General features: G+C 40.2%; 1 protein-coding gene across 2 annotated transcripts in view; it reads right to left on the bottom strand.

Moving 5' to 3' along the window:
• macrod2 (mono-ADP ribosylhydrolase 2) overlaps positions 1-15,487 on the bottom strand; it is a 423,714-nt gene extending 408,227 nt beyond the window's left edge. For both annotated transcript variants that reach the window (XM_061086919.1, XM_061086920.1), the window contains exons 1-3: positions 15,256-15,487; positions 10,328-10,429; positions 8,141-8,254 (exon numbers count right to left, since the gene is read on the bottom strand). In XM_061086919.1, the coding sequence (XP_060942902.1) occupies positions 8,141-8,254; positions 10,328-10,429; positions 15,256-15,292 (253 nt within the window). In that variant the 5' untranslated portion in view covers positions 15,293-15,487. The remainder of the gene's footprint in view (positions 1-8,140; positions 8,255-10,327; positions 10,430-15,255) is intronic.
• Positions 15,488-22,143: the final 6,656 nt, after the last annotated feature.

Below are 22,143 nucleotides of genomic sequence, written 5' to 3'. Positions count from 1 at the left end.
GTCAGGGGTTGATTTCGACAACCCTCTCCTTTCACCCGCACTCCAGTCTGTCAGTGGAGAGCTGGTCTCACCCAGCATCTCCAGCAGATGAAAGAACTCACCCCCTCTTTTATGCATGCAACTGCACACTTGCCATATCGGAACATCTCCAACTCAAAAAAGAAGCAGCACACAGCCAGTCTCACTTCCTCTATGCTAATAATACTGTAACACCTAAAACCTTGAATTGAGCTCCAAAAGAAGAACGTTTTTTTCACATTTTTAGATTTTTTTTTTGGAATTCCCAGTCGGCGGCGCAAACAGCTCTGCAGAAACATCTGTAAAGAGGGAGTAGAAAAACAGGATTTATCCATCTGAAATGCAGAACCAGCTCAGTCATCCTGCTTCTTGAACTGAGCCATGTCAGTGATACTAGGGTGGAGCCACAGTGCCCCCTACAGGTCAATCAACACAATAGCTTTATGCATTGGATTCAGCTGAAGGTCTGCCTGCTATATAACCGGTTAAATTAAAGCTTTATCTGCTTTATACGGCTACAAAAATTTGTTCTGCTTGAGAGCAGTGAACCGTTTCCACACACGCACACGCACAAAGGCAGACCAGCTCATAGTTTATAGGGGGTAAGACATGATTCATTTTGCAACCACCACCACTAAGTACCCACTTAGAAACCATTATCTTGCCTTGTTTTTCTGAAAGATTTTTTATAATGGCCATTTTGAAACCACTAACATAATTATTAGGATAAGATTTTTACCCTTTTTATTTTTTTTTAAACCACCTCATGATTGCATGCATCCACCAACTGGTCAAGATGCAGCTCACATCTATTTCTCTCTCCAGAATAATTATATATAGTTGAAGACTAAATACATATATCAAATGTTATTATTTTTTTTATATGTGATCCAGCAATTTTGTTCAGTATATAGTCTTGCAGTTCACTGAGATGCAAAAGCAAGTTAAATTCCTACATGTTCATATGATTGGCCAGTAAATCTAATTCTGATAGAGCAAAAAGTTTGGTAGACAATGCTTTTACTGTGAATGTTGCAGAAGAGAAACTATAACATCTAAAGTGGAGATTATTCATGTACAGAAGCTCCATAAAATCTCCACAGGTTCAAGTTGAGCACCGAAGTGGGTCACCAATTCAGTATGCGATCTAATTAAGTATTGAATAATTCCCAGAAAAGGGTTTTTACAGATCCTTATGATGTCACAGTAAATATCACCTTCCACCTTATGGGGATAAAATGCTATAATGTCATAATTGTATCCTATTAGGAAGGAAATTTCCTTCAATAGATTCTGAGATAATGCCTCTGAAAGAATTGGCCAGATGTGAGGTCTTGGTGACCTTGACCTTTGACTTCCAAAATCCATCAGTTCATCATAGAGCGCCAATGAATTTTCCCTTAAGGTCTGCCGACCAACAACCCATCCTGTCGCTGGCACAGTGTGTACTTTGTTTCAACTACTCACTTTCCTCTCCAAGTCGTATAAACGACCTCTGCAGCTTATTTCCTCAACTTGTGTGGGAAAGAAGAAAAGAGAAGGTGGTGAGAGACTGTTTCCACTTTCCCATCTGAATACCCTCTCAATTACTCACAGGAGTGATGGATGGGATCTGGCGTGTGCAGCGTAGGGCAGGGTGTTTTTAGAAATTATTGTTTCAGGTGGAGGGGGGCGGGGGGGGGGGTTGCTGGAACAGTGGTCGGAGGAAGGGGGGGCAGGAAGAAAAACACGGATGCAAACAGACTTTGTGACCTTGACAACAATGGAGGGCTGTGTCGCCCGGGCAGACGAGCGAGTGCCGGACCTGAATGACGGGCCTCCTCATGAGCAATGGCAATTGTCTCCGAAGACACAAAGTCGGTTTCACGACCTACACGGCGCTTTGTGTGGCCGTGTTTGTGTTGGAGGTGTGCGCTTTGGAGAGTGAGGGGGTGTCAGCTGCGTTCTAAATGTGTGACTGTGAAGGAAGGGCGGGGGGGGGTTTACTAATTCTCCTCCAACACTCACTATGGTCATAGACTCAGGGTTCATACACATTTTGACCAATGGATTTCCATGACTTTTCCATGACTTTTCAAAAACTTTAAACCAAATTCCCATGACCAAACATTTTGTGAAATCTCGGTGTATACGTGAAAAAGTGACGAAATGTAGTATTTAAACTAACAATGAGAATTCCAAGGCATACAGTATACCTTAAATGACACAAACCCAAGTAGGCCTGCTTATATTTTGAGCACATTTCTTTAAAAGCACATGAATTATTTGAAAACTCAGCGTAAATGAATGACATGAAAATATGAAAATAACAAATTTCCATGACTTTTCCAAAACTTTTGGGATGTTATTGTTTTCCATGACTTGTCCAGGCCTGGAAATACTCATTTTACAATTCCATGACTTTTCCAGGTTTTTCATGACCGTAGGAACCCTGTAGACTATAAGTAGCCAAAGCAATGGGAGACATTTTTCTGAGTGCCAGCTGGTTATACACGGACAATAATAATCCTGTGATTACTTTCCATTAGTCACACATCGTGAAAAATTATTTGCTCTTGGTCATGTTGGCGTTAGATAGGCCGAAGAGACGAGGCAAACAGCACTGGCGCTGACCAAACAGGAGACAGGCTGCGGGCGGCACACTATCTGGACCACGGGGACCGAGGCTCTCCAGCTGGTTTGTCACCTCAGTTCACATTCGCACCCTGATGACGGGGAAAACCTCTGTCCTTGTGCTGGAGCTCTCTCAGACCTGATATGATTAACTGGACCTTTTAGTGCAGGACCCAGTGCGGCCCACTCACCGGAGTCATTTCACTGTTCAACAGAGCAGCAAGTTCTCTCAGCCGGGAGCATTGATTTTCATTCTTGCTGTGACAGTGCAACAATCACAAGTTTGCCCAAGAAGTTACAGTCTTCATGTCATGGTTTCTAATGTACTGTGTGTGCGTGTGTGTGGACACATTTTTGTTCGAAACTGACATTGTGAGGACATTCTAAGACTTGATTTAAGGGCCACGACTAGATTTAGGGTTCGATTAGGATAGGGGTTGTGGTTAGCTGTGATGTCCGCTGTTATGGTAAGATGTTTGCATCAGTCTCAGTGTGTACTTTGCACCCCTGGCAGCCGAGTGAAAGCGAGAACAGAGTGAGAGGTCCCTGGATCGCAGTCATATTGCTGCGAGCGTGGCTGCATCACTCACGGAGGTTACAGCACAGGGTGTGAATCTGCAGAGAGACAAATAGACCCGTCGAGGCCAGACTCTCCGGGGACTGAGTGCTTGTGCAGCACATCCATGGCCTGACAGAAAATCTAATGGAGAGTCTACGCCGACAAGATCCCCAAACATGAGGGAGAAAAAAAACAAAAGTTATAATCAGTCACTACAGGAAATGAACAAGTTGGAGGTAAATTAAAATTTCCACAGCATTCTTGTGCACATCTCTTAGCATTAATGTAGTGTCACTTCAACTCTTTAGACCCCTGCAAATCGATTTCACGAGTGAGTATTGGCTTTCACGGTGTAAAAAGGAGAATACGTTGTCATATATTAGTAAGTAAAGCTTTTAAAGCAGCCCAATGCTAATATTTCGAAAAAGCTTCACTTCCCTCATTCTGTCCATTGCTGCAGCTCCTCTTTTCAGCCTCTGTCTGAAACGTTTGGTTTTAGCTCCTGTCTCTTTAAGGCCCACTTCCAAAAAAGCCCAGTCTTCTCTGATTGGCTAGCTGTTATGATGGTCATCTATTGTTTGTGCTCGACTAGACGTGCATTGGGCAGATAACACCTGAAATCACGATGATATATGCAAGAAAAAGTGTAAAAGTATAAAATGTCTCCATTACACATAAGACGGGTTCAGTCCAATAGTTGGCTAACAAATTGGTCAGGATTTAACTTTGAGTTTTATGATGATTGACATCACTTACAAGCCATGACAACAAAACAAGAGTTGCGCCACATGTCACCTTGCTCCGACCGCAGAATAATGTTTTATTCTAATCAGTATTGACTAGACCGGAGCATGTTGACGTCTGACCTGAACATTATTCATGTCTGATCATAAAGGTAAACAGTTCCGCCTGTGTGCCAATCAACCCCAAAGGCAAACATTGTCTGAATCGACTACATATCAAAAAGAAAAACGCATAAAAGTCAAAGTTAATCTCCATTGGATCATGTTGTTCTGCCCTCCGAGGGTCACCACTCTCGTCAAACCCGTGATGACTGCGGCAGAAGTGACTCCATTCGACTGAATACCAATTGCCTTTCTCACACTCAGCCCCCCTCACATTCTTTATAGTGTTCGTAACCAGATTCCCTGTGGACTCTAAATTGGCTCCTGTAAAAAATGATCTAATAACCAAAGATGGGAAAGGTTTACAGTGGGTAATGGATTAGGAGGCGACCGATCTGCATAATTACCATAGTGATCACGATAAGAGAAGACCTCTCCACTTCTCACCGGATCTTTACAACCTCATTCTGATCCGAGAGGGATGGTGACACTCGCATGAACTCGGTGCACAGAGTGAAAAATGGAAGACATTACCTAGTGTTTGCCATGTTATAGTAACAGTAAAAGGCATACATCAAATTTAAAACCCACTTCGAGTCCCCTTTCAACTTTTATTGAACCCTACAATTTTCTTCAATAATGAAACAGACTATGTTAATCAGCTCTTTCCATCTTCCCTTGTACCTAATCAAAGACACTAGTCAAATTGAAACTGCTGGGCATTTGTCAATATCACAGAACCACAGACCTTATATAAAGATGGACAAGGGGACTGCTCCCCTGGTGGCTAACTGAAGTATAGCTCATGAACCTCATCTCAATGTTATATTAAAAACAGGGTGAAACGTCATCGCAAACGGTCAAGTGCATGAATCTTCAGGACCTTGTTATCGCGGCTCCATCTGCAAATCGCTACTGCGCGGACTATGGCTCCAAATAACGTCATGGGCTCTGGGTGGCAGCGTCTCTGGATAGTGGAGGAGGTGGAGACGTGTGGTCCATCTTTATATACAGTCGATGCACAGTACAATACAAAATTGTCATCTGCATACTCAACATACTACAGCTATTATTCAAAATATAGAAATGCATCCTGTACAAGAATCTGGGAAGAAAGTCTTTTATACGTAAAGGCAAAAAAGTTTCTATTTTCCTGTTGCTTTCATCCTTTAAAAACAGAAGGAAGAGTAGGAACATACGCACAGTGGGTCTAACATTGTATGCAGGGTAATGGCAGACCTGTACAGACAGTGAGTTAGACCATCTGCTGGGGGTGGATGCTGCAGCCCAGACCAGCCCTCCCATTATAAGGCCATCCTGCCCTCCAACCCTACAGATCACTGATTGTCACCACAGCCTCTCCTGTCCTGCTCTCTCAGGGCTCTCACCCAGGTGACAGTTTGAGCACCTCCTGCCCAACCTCCAGCCAAACAGAATTAAGGAAGAATTAAAAACTCAATGAGCCCAATAATTAAACTTTAATGGGCGACATAAAGCAACTTGACACCCTCTAAAAGCTATAGGCAGGCCCCATTACAGCAGAACCAAGCTGGCCCATTTCCCCCCTGAAAATCACAGACATTTCTCCTTTGCAACCTGCATACGACAACTGTGACAGAACCATATGCCAGAATTTTCTTATTGAATATTTTCAAAATACCATTTGATAATTATAATTAATTAAATAATCAAATAAATAATAATTAAATAATTATATATAAATAAGCAGAAACACAGATTTTCTTATTTCTGTACTAAGAGCTATGCTTAATGCATTTGAAAAGCACTGATCTTCACACATTCTTTAAGATAAGAAAACAATTCACATGTGCCATAAAACATAATGACCAAATTCCAATATTATGTCTCTTATAATACACTAGTTGAAGTACTGAATTATCGAACCCTGCCAGGGGGGATTAAAGCCCTAACCTCCCCCTGTGTTTGTCCGTATCATTTCCACTGAACATACAAAAGGAACAATAATCTAAAACGGTGGAAAAGACTCCTTCAAAGTCTCCATATATTTTTCACACTAACCTTTACCTTTACCTACTATTTGCATAATTAGTTTCCCTGCACTCCAGGTTTCACTTGTGAGAGAAAGACGTTCTGACAGTTTATTAAAGTTAAAACTAATAATTTCACAGTGTTTAAAAAAGTCCCACACTTCGTACGCAGCAGTCTCCAGGTGGCGTGCACCAAACCTAAATGGAAAACAGCATGAGAAAAATGGAAGTACTGCAGGCTGGAGATTGCAAGCAGTGAATAGATGAAAGGAAAGAAGTTGAATGCGCCATCCAGAGATCTTATCCGTGTGCGTTGGCCAACGTCCTCGATGTTTGTTCACATGCAGCTCGGACCCGTTAGTCACTAAAAATTTGGACAAGAGCCACTTCAGCCGGAGCATGTCCAGCCTATTCAACAAATAGTTTGCAACATAATTAATGTAACATGCAGCCGTACTGCAAAGTCCTTTGTTACCAGTGACCCAGAAAACACAGCCTAGATCATTTAATTCCCATTAAAATGTATATTCAAACACAACAGAGGGAAACTAAGTTTTTTGTTTTTTTTAAATCAGATTTTCCAACTAGCGCTGCAGTTTGAGGACATAAGCTGTGCCCACTGCTGAAACCTTCTAAAACCTTCTTAAAATTCCAACCTCTCAGTCCCTGTGACAGCCGGCTGAAGAGAACGAATTGCCTCCCGGCTAATACGTGGCTCAATCAGAGTCTGGACGTCTGGCTGCATTAACTGCTGAAGTAAAGGACCTGCCTCTGCTGCAACAGTATTCAACAGTTTAAACAAAAAACCTGCAATGCTCCTTCATGAACCTAATTTGCATTCTCAGACTCCCCGTTCTCCAGTAACTTGATATAAAACGCTGCTTGCCTTATACCAGAGCCATAACCTTGATTTAAAGAGTTTACTTTGAAGGAGAAGCACTAAAACTGTTTGTCTGCAATAATATAGGGAGAAAGTGTCGGTCATACCTGCCACATACTATTCCTCCCGCCATAAAAAAAACTCAAACAGTGAATTAATCTCTGACTAAAGAAAAAAAAACAAACGTACAATTTTTAAGTCCCCAGATGCAACTGCATACAGGCATACTTAAATAGCGTAACAATACAGTTATCACAAAACTCAGTACAAACAAACTTAATTGAATTCATAATAACCGCTACAAGTGCTTCATTTGCAAAAAGGTCAAAGTGATAAAGTCAGATGATTGCCGTGACATTTCGGTGTGTGTCAGGTGTCCTACATCAGGCGTTTTTTGTCTTTTTTAAGTAACACTTAGAAAGAATCAGAATGTCATGTCATCCTTTCCTCAGCATGTTGCGTTTTTACATAATAGAATAAATTCAAATAGCCTGATCTGACGGAGCAGTCTGGTTTTCACATCTAGTCATTTTGCATAAATTACAGAGCCTCAATTTCACATAAAAAGCACACGTCTTAGTAGATGGCAGAAAGCAGAAGTACACAGTGTTAATATACTGCTTCTTCGGTATAGGATTGTCGACCGTAAACTGTAGCTGCAAAATGGTCCAGAGCATCAGCTGCAGATGCAACAGGTAAAGCAATCTTTAAACACCTCTGACTATGTGTGTGTAGGTTGTGAGCCGACTGCAGAAGATTACATAACTGCAGCATAAATCTCTGGAAAAAGGCAGCGCTGTTAACCCTCTCTCTAACATCCTTCCCCGGGTTTCACCGACAGCAGCAGTAGATATGAGACCCGCAATCTTTTACAGCATGCATATTCCACGTTAATGACAAACAAGATGAACAGAACTGCAAAGAAAAGTCAAATGAATTCAGACATTAACTGTGTGCTCCTCTGGCTCAATGTAGGACAAAGGAGTGGGACTGCAAACAAGTTTAACAAATGAATAAGAAAACTATTTCATCTATACATCCAATAGATTTCAGTCGATGGGAGGTCGGAGCAACAAGAACACACGGCCAGTTTAACACACTGGTTCATTGCCTCGTCAATCGGCACCGTCTGAATCCTAACAGTAGAGGGCAGCAAAGGACAATTTAACAGCTCAACCGCTTTGAAGCTGTTTGCAGAGCAAAGTAAAGTCCTTACCAGCATTGACGATGGCATCCAACTCCAGGCCGGTGATGTCTCCTTTATAGAGAGACACTTTATCACTCAGCCCTCCTCCACCCGTCGGCTCCTTTCCTTCATCCTTGTCATCGGCTGAAGAACAAAAAGTTAACTTGTTTGTAGCATTTATTTAAGAAAGAATATAAACACACGGATGTGTCACTCAACAAATATGGTGAATAGACGGAGGGTTAATGAAATGTTCGGACATGTGCTTGGAAAGATAAAGTCTTCAGTTAAATACGATGAAGATGCTGACCATGGAGATCAACAATACTTTTGTACACATTTCAATATATAGAAATTCTAATAATAAAAAGGTAGACAGAGTTGCCAGCAAATCCAATAGAATTGAAGTAAATGGTGACCGATTCTTTAAACGTAAAAAAACCTACAGCAGAAATGCCTCCATACTGCTCCTGTGGTGTCATCTAAGTGTCCTGAAGCCCGAATACGACTCGAAACGGCATCATTTACACCAGGTTTAAACCTAAAAGTCCACTACTGGAAGTGTTGTTTCTAGTGGGTGAAGCGATGTCAACACACGCGTGTCTTTGGGCCAGAGCTTGTGTGCAGTGTGTGTAGGTACCAGAGGAGGATATCAGAGGACATTCAGGCTAAAAACTTGGTGTAAATGACTCCGTTTCGAGTTGAATTTGAATGTCAGGGCTTCTGAACATTTGTGTTGTTTTATAACATCTGAAGAAGGAGTCACCAGTTACTTTCATTGTATTGGATTTGGCTGCAACACAGTTAACCCCTGAAACCTGTTCACCCAACCCTCCTTGAGATTGTGGTGAGTAGATAATGAGTGACCTTTCATATCCCTTGAAGTCCTCATTCATATATGAGTCTTCCCTCCTTCGTAAAAGTGAAAGTAAAAACTGTGGATAACCAGCCAGGTTAGTTTTGTTTAGATCATGTTTCGTTTACTCGAAAAGCTGAGTCAAAATGAAAGTCACCTCAGAGCCTCTCAAGCTGCCACATAAACGTATAATAGCCTGTTTAATGTAATAGAGAAAAACTCAACAGCAGGTGTCAACACCAACATCATTCTAAACAATTTTTCCTTTGACCTCATTCCACTGAACTGCAACCAGCTTGGGCAGGGTTTATATGAGTCATACAAATTGCGACAACCACAAACTGCCGTATGTTTTGAAAGCGTCCAATCTTTTCTACACATCATCTCCCTGCAGCATTAGGTGCACAGTTCTAATACCATGTTATGTGTGGGCTTATGCCCGAGAAGGGTATAGAGGTAAGGCTGTGAGAAACTGTGAGTACAGCAGCTGCTGAGCTGTGTGGGGACAGTGGGGGAGAGGAATTCTGATCCAGGAAATCGAAGGCTCTCAGATTATTTTTTACTGAAACATGTTTTAAAGTTGTTTTTTTTGTAGAAACCAATAACATGCTGCTACCTGAAGAAAATCTAATCCAGCATTTTAAGCGTCAATGAACTTTGCTGATTGTTTTAAGACGTGAAGCTCTCTTACTGCACAGGCTGTAATGTTACTGGACAGTCCCACTTAAACAACTTGCTTAAAGTGTAGGTAACCTTTTAACATCACTGTTTATGTTTTACAAATAGAAACATGACAATGTCAAAATACCATACACAAAACACTGTAACCTACAAGTTTTGAGTTTTCAACACCCTGCTCACGGCTTTCATAACACTTCATCTGACTCATTTCTGTCACAGGCTCCCTTTATAAAAACACTTAGCTTTAATTCAGGTTAGAATATGCAGGGTTGAGGGCATTTCCTCCATTAATTTAAACCAGTTGGTTCGCAATACATCATTTATCTAAATGTATTCTACATTTTTTTACAAACAGTTCATCTTTTCCCATCATCCAAATCATATTTCTTAAAACCTTGCTCATCCCATTTCACAATGTTTTGTATGTCTCCTTTACTCTTGATCTATTGCCCCATTTCCTGTGCAACTAGGGGAATCACCCATATCCATGTGACCCTGATCTCACATTAATATGAGCCTCGTTCAGCCTTTCTGATACAGAAACACTTCTACCTCCCTTCCATAGATCAGAGCCTGGAGGTTTTCGGTTTGCCAGGCACAAGAATGAACAAAATACTTAAGATCAGACATTAACAGTAAACTAGACACGACTAACCGAAAAGAGAAGCCGTCTCTCTTACCTGTGTTCTCCTCTCTCCAGGATGGAATCTTGTCCAGAGATATGAAATCTTGACGACGAAACTCCTTGCGTCTCTCCTCCTGATCCAGACGGAGCAGCCTCTCTGTGGAGGAGAGTAACCATCAATTTTAGCAAGAATAACGCTGGCATATTATAGTGAAGTATAAAAGAGAAAAGAAAGTGGGAATAAATTTTGTGCCGGGCTAGACGGGTAATAACACGTGTAACTTTCATTTTCCAGTGAAGGTCACAAACGTTTCACTTGTATTATTTCCTGAATGAATGATTGTTCTATTTCTTCTCTTAATGTCACATCAAACTGTCTCTCAGTGCTTCTCCTTTACTTTAACTGATCCACACTATCCTTACCTGTACATGTCACAGGTCCTGTCCCCACAATCCTGCTCCACTGAGCAGGGACTGCCACCATCATCATCACTATCATGAGTCATGTCCTGCTCCTCGCTTCTTCTTAGCTCTTTAAAAAGCTCTCTAAATTTACTTCATGAAAAATGACATCCTTAATAATGTGATCTTTGATAATGTGACTACTGTGGCCCTTAGTTGCAAATCACAGCCGCAAATAAAAAACACAACACACCACAAAGTACAATGGCAGATAAGAAAACAAAACAACACAGCATGTAAGAAAAAAACAACAGTAAATAAGATAAGATTAAACTTTATTGACCCACACACTGGAGATATCCAGTTGTTACAGCAGCATGAAGGTCAGAATGAGGTATATAAAAGAATAAGAATGCAAAATGAAATAAAAAAGGCAGAGTATGTAGATTATATACACCTTTCACTGTAGTGGTTTGTATAGTTATGTTATAAAGTATAGTGCAGTGGAACAGGATGATTGAACGAGCAAGTAGAAAATCAGTTTATGGATACATATTTTGACGTGCAGATGACACAAATATGCAAAAACTTGTTTTCTGTTAAAATAATGCAAAAAGTACGAGTACAGTGACATGAGAAAAAAAACACAATGTCAAATAAGAAAATGCAACAGTAAATAATAAAACACAACAAATTACAAAACACGTGGACAGTACATCAATCCTTGATGGGATTCTGAGATCTACTCAAACACACACCAATAAGGTAGCTGATTTCCATGGAAACCATTCGAACACCAGTCTGCTACCCGGCTCACTGTACACATTAGTGTTCTCCGCCATGCAGACTCAAAACAATGCAGGTTCTCCTTCCAATCAGACACCCCCTGCTGGTGTCACTCATTAGCCTCTCCTCTGTGGCTGTTAATTAGTGGAAGTGGCTGTTTGGATTGGCTGGAGTGAAACTGCATCTGTGTGACTCTTGGCTGAGAAGCACTGTGTCACCGTGTTCGAGCTTCATCGCACTCTGAACTGTTTGTTGTTCCTTGTTACCACTGCTCTGCCCCAGCACCAGGTGTTCTACGTGACTTTATTATAAATAGTTTGCTAAAGAAAGTGACTCACTCCCCCATTGTCGAGTACTGAACAATGAGAAACTTATTTTGTCATAATGAAGTATATTTACGCTCCTGGTTACCTAAACTGAACTCTGCCGTTTAAGTTGTTCTTCATTTTAATTTCCATTACATACATTAGCATATCACACAACTGATGGTTAACTGGGGCTGTACTATAAAACAATAACGGTAATTATTGATCAATAGCAATATGATATAAGTTTAATTATATATATAAATGCATAGTGTGAAAACAGTAAGAAGGTGTAACACATACATGTAAGTGATTTACCTCAGATTCATAATTTGTTTTGCTGCTGGTCATTCTCTGCTCAAAAAAGAAATCAAAACCTTCACTCAGGAGCAACAATCCTTTTTTTAAAACTTCAAGGAAACAAAAATGTGACATTGGTCGTGATAATTATCAATATTGATTGATATCTATTTTAAATCTGGGTATAATTTATGTCCATATCCTCCCGCCCTATGCTTCATCTCTGCACTGGACGACCTCTTCACTCCTCACAGCTTGTGTTCAGCTCCACTGACTGAAAACAAAAAAAAGGACCTCGGCTTTCTCCTGCTTCTCCGGACAGCACTGGGCTGTTCGGCAAAACAAGCTTCATCCTAATTATGTGCTCTCTTTGCCACATGATACCCCGGTGCACACAGCGCAGAGTGTAGGTGAATCAAAACATCTCCTCTGTGGAACAGTTAGAGTAAACTGGAAGTGATATGATATGACGACGCACAGGAGCAAAACACCGCAGCTACAATAACAGTTAACAAGCCCGGGTCAAACTGGGGTCTTCTTACTACAACACGGTGAGATCGAGGCTCTGATGCTTCACTTAGAGCAAAAACCTACATCACAGGAACTCGGTGCTGTGTTTACAAGTTATGGGAATTGGCTCGCACACAACCTTTTTTTTAATATTCAGGCAGCAGGAGGCCGACAATGTTTTAGTAACAAAAAAATATATATACAGATATCAGTTTGGCTAATTCCCACTGTGGGTCAGACTTACATCAAAAAGGTATTTCCACAGAGGAGGGGGGGATATCCGTTTTATCCCTTGTGTTTTCTCTCTCCCTCTTGCCCACTCCTGCCATTCCCAAGGCTGCTTTTATTCTACATGGATGAATCGAAGTTCTGAGGTTGACCACAGCAAAGCTCCCTGGACTTACACAAGCTCCCTGGACTTACACTAAAACGCCTCGTTACTCTGCTGAACCTTCAGTCGCTGGAGGATCCCCAAGCTGAGCCTAATTGCCATGAGAACAGGATGGACTGGAGTGTGTATGTGCACGGCTGTGTTGCACTGGAGCCACCACATCTCTGATGCTAAGTCCCATATGATCTTTCTCCACTTGAAGAGAGAGAAGGCCAGGTTGCTATGCTGTGGATTTCCCTGGACCAAGTTCTACTCACAACAAGTAGAAAGGAGATACGACTGCTTGACACATGAAATCTCATTTTGTTGAGTCTTTTTTGACAAGATTTTCTTTAGGAGGTTGTTCAAGTGTAAACAGGCAACTGGACTTGCTTGTGTTTGGATGATAGGTGAAACGTCTTCAAGAAACACGCAAGTCCACTTGCATATGTACACTAGTACAACTTCTGGAGACTACAACCTATATGACTGAAAAACTTCACAGAAATTCCAAGATCTTGTTTCATAATTCCTTGTCTACTGCATTTTGTACAAAAAAGGAATGTGGCCCGGTGAGGCAGTGGTTAGCGGCGTCCCCTCTGAGTAAGAAAGTTCCTGGTTAGAGTACTGTTTGTCTAGTTTTCAAGTTTCCCTGGGAACTCTGGCTTCCTCCAACAGACCAAAGACATGCAGATTAGTGTTAGGATTATTTGAAGATGCTAACTTGACCGTGGGTTTGATTGTGAATGTGAATGGTTGTTTGTCTCTGTCCAGGATGTACCCTGCCCATTATCAGCTTGGACTGGCTCCAGCTCCTCCTTAAAGTATAAGCAGTACAGATAATGGATGGCCAAACTGCACTACCAAGTCAAAGTCTGCATGTTATTCGCCAACACGATTCCCAATAATAAGTTCTTTGGAGGTGCAATAAATAACGATTTCAGCCGACAGGTCTTTTTTCACATTTTAACTTGCCCTGTCCTCCTCTCAGAGCAATCTGAGCATGAGAGGTGTATGCTCAGAATAAGAAATGTGATTTAGTGGCGTTCATTCTATTGCTGGCACCTGGCTAAAACTGGAAATGACAGGCTAAGATTAATCATTACCTCTGCTCAGAGAATTTTAATAACCATTATTAACAAAAAGGTTCACCACACTCTCAAGAAAAATAATTGGTGAGTCAGCGAGCTTCGTGACTTAACTTTGGCATTTCACACACACACACACACACAAAAATGACCCACCCTGAAATTCTGATTATCAACTTGCCAAAGATGTCACCAGTGATTACAAACCATCTTTTGTTTCAGTCATTAACTGAGGGAAGGTCCCTGCTGAAGGGTCTCCCCTGCAGCCAATGAGGAGGAGGGCAATCACAGGCAGCCATGTTTATTTGACTCACACCAAAATGAAATAAAACTTTGGCATGTCAAAAAGCACAGGGCGTGTTGAACGTCATCACTCATGGCTGCGTTGCACTTAGGTTAACAAGTTCAAGTTGTGTAGCAAGTGCTGGATCATAAATGGATGAGGTGGAATGAATGGAATGGATAACATATGAATAATAATACCTTTATTTATAGAGCACTTGACAAAATCTAAGTAACAAAGTGCTTTACAAAACAAAACAGACAGGTCATGAAATCATGGGCACAGCAACAATTAAGGAATACCAAATATTTAAAGACAATAATCATTTATAAGTACTCTGGAGGACCGACAATTATTTTAAATGATTGTCTTTAAATCAAATTAAATGAATGAAATGTCAGGTAATATCAGGAGAGGCTGTCTGATCAAACAAAGGATTCAAAAGAGATCCCTGCCTTACCCCTATTTCCCTCTGTGAATCAAACAGAGGTGATACAATGTGGCTAAAGGAATCCTGTAGTTGTTTGCAACTCTGCTGCTGCTGCTGCTGCTGCTGTTGTTGTATCACACAGGTGGACTGTGTGTGTGTGTGTGTCTCTCTGTGTGTGTGTGTGTGTGTATTGCTGCTGCTGCCACAGGTAAATGACAGCAGGAAGTACAAGCCCTTCACACAGGAATCCGAGCTAACGAGCAGGGAGCAGGCTGGACTGTGGTCCCTGTGTGTTGTTGCGGATGTGGAGCCTGACAGCCCAGCAGGAAGCAGAGTGGTAGCATGATGTTAACATGTGCACAGTCACAGTGTGTGCAGAGTGATGGAGGGGGTGGGGGGGCTGTCAGTCTCCTCCTGGCATGCTCAGAACAACATGCATGGTGTCTGCCCATGGGGATGCTGATAGCCTCCCCCCCTCCACCCCCCTCATCATCTGAAGCAAGCCTTACCTCTCTCAGTCTTCCAGTCCTTTTTCTTTTTGCTCATGCTGCCGGAGTGGTTAGACTTCGAGAGGTTGTTTTTGGACTGTGGCAACCCCAGGCTCACAGAGAGGAGTGCTCCAAGGAGGCAAAGAAGAAAAGAAGACCCGCGGGAAGCCGGAGATGTGAAAGTGAAACAGCCTCCGGACGCTGCTCTCACCTGTGAAGCTGTCAAGTGCTCGGCTGTGGAACCTCGGCGGGCTCAACCTACCGTGAGTGCGCCGTACATTATGTGTACAAGTCCCGGCCCGCCGATTGGCTGGCGAGGACGGGGGAGGGCGACGGGGATTGGTCCGAGGAGGGTGGCAGTCACACGGAAGCGGAGGAAAGCGGAGGCGTGATTGGTTGTTTGCTGCCGGTTCGTCCTCCTGCCGTGTGCGGTGATTGGCTGCTGGAGCCGGGGGTTTACTTTCTGATTCTGCAAGTGGACAGAGACCAGGAGTCAGGTTCTCTGCGTTTCTATAGAAATCAGTGAGTAAATATACCACAGAAGAGTTCATCCTCACGCAGAGGATGCATGTACAAGACACATGATAATAAGAGATAATCCTTCATTATATTATAATAATTATTATTATTATAATAATTATGCTTTTTATAATACAGAATTTAATTTAATACTGTATATTTAATTTATACATACATAACATACATTCATACTTTTATACATAAAATGCAGCTCAAAGTGCTTTACAATAAATTCAAAGACCTGAAATAAGAGATCAATTAGAACACAAACAAAGAGTAGGGATACAAAAAAAAACATAAACTTGCAAAAAGTCCCACAGCAGGGTGTTACAGCAGCAAAGAGGACAGTCCAAAAATAGGAGTAATGATAAATAAACATTAAATGTAAACGCAAGCAATTATGCAAAAATAAATCTTAAAAAAAGGATTCACAACAACGATAATAACAATAATAATGACTTATTATTAAAAATAATGATTATTGTTATTATTTTTATTATTTTTTTTATTATTAGGGCCCGACCACTGACAGGCACTGACAGACAGTGAGGCCCTATTGAAATTGTAATTTTATTTTTTAGGCAAATTTATTGGCTTTTTGAGGGCTTTGACATGCTCAAATTCTTGCCAAAATTAGTTTTCATTTATTTTCTGTTATTTATTTATTTTTAATTTATTTTTTACCTCCTGCCCAGCGGTGGACTGCGCACTTCCTGCGCAGAAGCGGACCACGCATGATTAATTTAATCAAATTTCTTTTGTAATATTTTTTATTTATTTTTGTTTTTAAATTTACATAGTGTAAGATATTGTGCAATTAACAGATGGTTGAAGTCCTGCAAATGTTAGGGGTTCAGTATATTACCAAGGACACTTCGGCATGCAGATCGGGAAGAGTGGGGATTGAACCGCCAACCTTCTTGCTGGAGAACTGAAGGATTCGATTACCTGCTCATTGCCATGACAAACTAAGCACAGGAAGAAGATCTCAGGTTGACTTCCACTTCATGCAAAGACCAGGTGAGGCCTCACTACTGCACGAATCTACAACAACAACACTACCCTGGTTTATATTACAATTTGTTTGTGTTTTACATACAAAGAAAATGTAAGCATCCATCTCTCCCTCCCACCTTCGGTATGTGTATCTATCTATCTATCTATCTATCTATCTATCTATCTATCTATCTATCTATCTATCTATCTATCTATCTATCTATCTATCTATCTATCTATCTATCTATCTATCTATCTATCTATCTATCTATCTATCTATCTATCTATCTATCTATCTATCTATCTATCTATCTATCTATCTATCTATCTATCTATCTATCTATCTATCTATCTATCTATCTATCTATCTATCTATCTATCTATCTATCTATCTATCTATCTATCTATCTATCTATCTATCTATCTATCTATCTATCTAGCTATCTATCTATCTATCTATCTATCTATATATATATATTTACTATTATATCTGGAATAGGATTAAATAAATACGGTGGTCATTCATGTGAAATTGCCATGAATTGTTGGCATTTAGTTGCAAAATGTTTGGACTCATTATAACAACTAACATTATCAGTGTTCTAACAGGATCTCACTTTGTGAGATCTGACTTTACATTTTCATGACTGGGTAATTGTCTAAAACATGCTTGCAACTTATTGTGACCCCTGCTCATAATTGCTGTGTGATTGTTCGGATTTTAGCCACATATGTACAGTTTTGATTACTATTTTAAGTGTTTAAAATGATTTACTCCAACAAACACAAATGGACACAGAGGTAACCTGTCCGTGTCAATGGCAGAAGATAGTATCTGGCGGATGGACCAGATCAGACCAGTAAGTCAGGCTGTCATATGTGAGGGTCTGGTTCCAGAGACCACCGTCTGTCATCTGTTGTATTCGTTCTGCTCCGGTTCAGACCCATCTGCTCCTGAAACCGCCGACATTATCTCAGAGTGGAAAATGTCTTTCATCCAAGCTGTACACTGATCCACATCCAGTTTTAAATATGGAGATTAATGATACTGACACAGATCAGCCACTACAACTGAGTGAAAATGTTTGTATAAATACATTTATAGCTTAAACAATTCAATTCAATCAAAACAACTTTATTTGTGCCCAAAGGGCAATTCTAAGGCACATCGAGCATGTCAAAACTGGTAAAAACAAGAAAGAAAAACAAATATGACATCAGTGCAATGTCCACGGACAGTTAAACAGCAAACTGTCAGTACATGCGGAAGCTATGCTGTTTTCCATTTGGGCTCAATGGGCTTATTATATCTAAAACTCATATTTGAATGCGCAGAGTTTACATTTTGGACCACTGTGGTGAAATTCTCCTACAGTGTTCACCAGTCATCCCATATTATAGTCAAATTAAAGATCTCTTATCTCATTGAGCGGCTGCCAGTTTTAAGGAAATTAAAAACCAGCAATCAGCTCTTATCTTGTACAGAAATTCATAATTTGCCCTTTTATTATATTTAATTAAATTAATTAATTTACATTTTAATTTAATCTAATTATATTTGAATAAGCTTCCAATTGAACAACCTCATTAAGATTTAAAAAAAAAAAAGAATAATGTTCATGGTTTTGCTCTTATTAAAACTAAAATAGAATGGTTCATAAGACTGTGAAGTACCTTCTCTGGTCCTGTAAACAAGAGTCTGATTCGAATGTGACAGTTGCAGTTTTCCATCTGTACTATTCAAATCAAACCACTAGATGTCATTCTTGCAACATTATCAGCAGCACTTCACAGTGTGAGTGATTTTGTTTAGACACTGAGGAAAAGCATACAACGTCTTAGAAGAGGCTCGTGAATCATAACTATTCTTATAAAGATTAAATGTTTAAAATGTTATCAATTAAATTATTTGTATAGCTCATTTCATGCACTTTACTACAGCTTAATTTAACAAACTTTGACTGATGAGTCGAAAGGAGAAAGCAAATAATAATCCTGAAAATGAAATTATGTAAAATTATTGTAAAAGCTACAGCAATAAAAAAAGTGTTTATATTAATGTGGGATATATTAAGTGGGAGATTGGACACCAATCAAATCAGAGAACCCAGGTTCAAAATCCTTTATTGGAGAAAAATCGTATATTTATCTTTCATTAGGCTGTCGATGACTATTAGTTCAAATATAATTATTCATGCGATTACTGTATCAAAACTCATCTCACAGAGATGTTTCCACACTTGTTGCCTGATTAAACCTTTTCTCGGCACTGTGTACAAAATTATTAATTTATCTGCTTCACTCTCCTGTTAGCATTGTTGCACGTGCTGCGGTGGGATGTCATGACCCTTCTAGCATCTTCATTGGGCCATAGATTTCTTTGGCATGGCATAGAGGTGTAACCATCCAGAGTGACTGAAGACACTGTGTGGCTGTGAAAGGTCTAATCCTGTTGGGTCACTCCAGGTCAAATCTCGATTTGGTGGGAAAAAGGTGCAAACAAAGAAGAATTATGTGTAACATAAACCAACTTTTCTCACACATTTGTATGTTCCTTGGTGAGCAAAGAGTAATACTTGTCAAGATATTAATGCAAACATGTGGCTTACCGGATGGGTGCTTTTGTAGCTATAAAAATTAAATGTTGAAGAGTTGAATATACGAGAAAAAATAGGATTTAAATAACAGGCCTTGATTTTGATGGTCAGAACAAAATGTGCGATGGAGCTCTACCAACCTTGTCAGACTTCGGCAAAATCATTACATGTCATTAAATGTTATATTGTGGATTCCTGGGTTCAGTTAACAATGATTGCAATGATGGTGTGTCATCTGGGCTGTGTTTCAAAAGGGACATGATTTGAACTAAATACATACGGCGTCATTTGCGAGATATTGTACGTTATTATTTAATCATTGCTGCTTAGCCATTGTTCTGATGTCTGATGAGCAACACAAAAATAAAACTTGGCCTCTTATTTCCAGTGAGTGGTTGTTTCTGCGGGGCGAACTGTAATCTGCAAACAGAGGAGGATCTATTTGTGTAAGCCTGCGTAGGCAACTGTTATTGTCATGGTTACAGAAGAAGGAGATTAAGCCAATGGCTGTGTACCTAAAAGTCACTGGCAACAACACGGCATTGTCTGATCTGTTGGCTTTGTACGTATGTTTTTCATATTCCACCTATGATCACAGCAACATAATTACAGCAAGCGGGACAATTATCTCCAGAAAAAACACACAAAGCTATCCCTCACTTTAAGTGTCTCCAGAGGCTATGGAGGTTATAATAATGGTAATTGTTTATATGTGTTCTTGTGTCAATATCCTTGAGCCCTGTGATGGGTCTGAGTAATGATGGTTTTATAAATGTCTGTTTCTAGTCAGTGCCTGTTGCAACTGGTCCTCGAGGCCCTGAAATATTCGCTGCTTACGTCATTTTAATAACTTGCCAATGACAATAAAAGTGTTACAGGAAACAGTCTTAGATAAAGTTTGACAATGTGCCTCTATAAAACACATGTTAAAGCCTGTTCAGGATTTCTAAAGGTGATTTCTGGGAGCCGTAACAATTCCTTTGTCAAGTTGCGTTCACACGTGTGTCGACATATCACTTTATTTCCCCCCCACATAAATCTATAAAAATACTAAATTAGAAAGTACACTTAATTATTCTATTAGCAAATAAAATAGTAAAAAAAATGTCATGGCTTTTTTATTTTCCACAATTCCTTTTTGCCACTGATTCCTGTATGTGTCTGCATCTGCTCTGCTCTCTGGTCTGATCAGTTTGTTTCATTATGTTTTGGAGTTGACTGTCCCTGCTTGGTTTTATATAAAATTCCATTTCTGCCCATGTTGAGCGTGACTCTATGTTACAGGAGATATTGTATCTCAATGCAGCCTACAAAGGAAAAGTAAATGAACCTAAAATAATAGAGGAGGAAATGGTTTGGTGGCACTCCCATCAGTTAAATATGTGCTGTGATCACTTTGACTTCTTTGACGCCCTTGCCTCTCCTCAACATGAAAACATTATACAGTGTGGTGGTTTGTGCGGGCTCTTTTCAACCTTCTCAATCAAACATTTGTCTGCCCAGATTACTCACTGTGTCCGGCCATATACTGCGCTCACATGTTCCACAGATGTGAGCGGTGACTCGCTATTGTGATCAAAAAAGAGCACGAAACTGTCATCAAGTCACTCAATAGAGGGAGACCAGTGAACGTGTGCATGGACTGAATCTGATGCACACCTGTCTGCAGGCCTGTTAAGATTCCATTATCTACTGTGCAGTTTCCTAGAAAAATACAAATTATACTTTCTTATGAAAAAAATGTCACTCTTTTATTAATGACCTTTGTGGAAGTATCATTGCCTTCACGCAGTTTTGTAAGATTCAACTTTACAAAGTTAAAAACTAAGCTTCAGTGTGTTTTAAGGTCATGCACATATGCACTGTCTCATCTAGAAAGGGAGTTATGATAAATTTGAGACAAAACAAAAGCTCCAGTAATTTACATTTACTAACAGTTAATAAAGATACACGTTGCACGAAAGAGTGTTTAAGGCAGTTTTTGCATTTTTACCCAATTATATATTGTTTTATCATATTATGGTCTGTTTTCCTGTTACTTCTGTTGTTTTGGCTGCTGTCCTGTATCTAATACTTAAAGAAATGTATATCCAATTCCTCATCATCTCTTATTTCTGACTTACTTCTGGCTTTTTATTCATGATTATGAGCTATTTTTATTAATCACAGTCGCCACTAGTCTGTTATTCAACCTAATGAGCAGGTTGTGCTGAGATGCATTGTGATGTATCGATGTGAAAATAGTGGTTCACTGAGTGGTGCTCTGTTTAGTCTGGGTCCTCAGAATGAGCTCTGGGGTTGGATTAAAAAAAGCATCACGCTGTGAGTAGTCTTTTCCTGCAGGATTCCTGTGGGTTGTAGCTTTGGCAAAATGTGTTGCAACGGCTCCCTCTGTTTATTTTACTCTATTTAATAAAGCAACCATCCAGCATGTCTCTTCACACCAGAGCACGCCTGCTCGCTGCCTGCTCGCAGCAGCAGGAATTCCTTCCTGATCGCTGGCTGAACTCAAGTTGAATGGATTCGGTGCAGATAGACGTTCAGATGTTCAAAGTGTATCCACAATCTGTGATCAGAAGGTCCTGGCTTCTATGTATCATCAATTTTCTTTGATTGATGATTCTGATTATGTAGGATCTGTTGAACAACATTTTCCATTTTCAGCACAATCATTCTTTTATGTATGATTCTATTGTGTGTAACAGAATAACAGGAAGGTGGAAAACTATTTAATCCAGTGTATACTAGCGTGTCCTGAAACACATCAAAAAATCACGTGTTCCCTTCCGACTTTACA

This window comes from Limanda limanda, chromosome 15 (assembly GCF_963576545.1).
Source record: "Limanda limanda chromosome 15, fLimLim1.1, whole genome shotgun sequence".
NCBI lineage: Eukaryota > Metazoa > Chordata > Actinopteri > Pleuronectiformes > Pleuronectidae > Limanda > Limanda limanda.
Note: the sequence above shows the minus strand (reverse complement) of the source record. Positions and strands in the feature narration are given on the sequence as shown.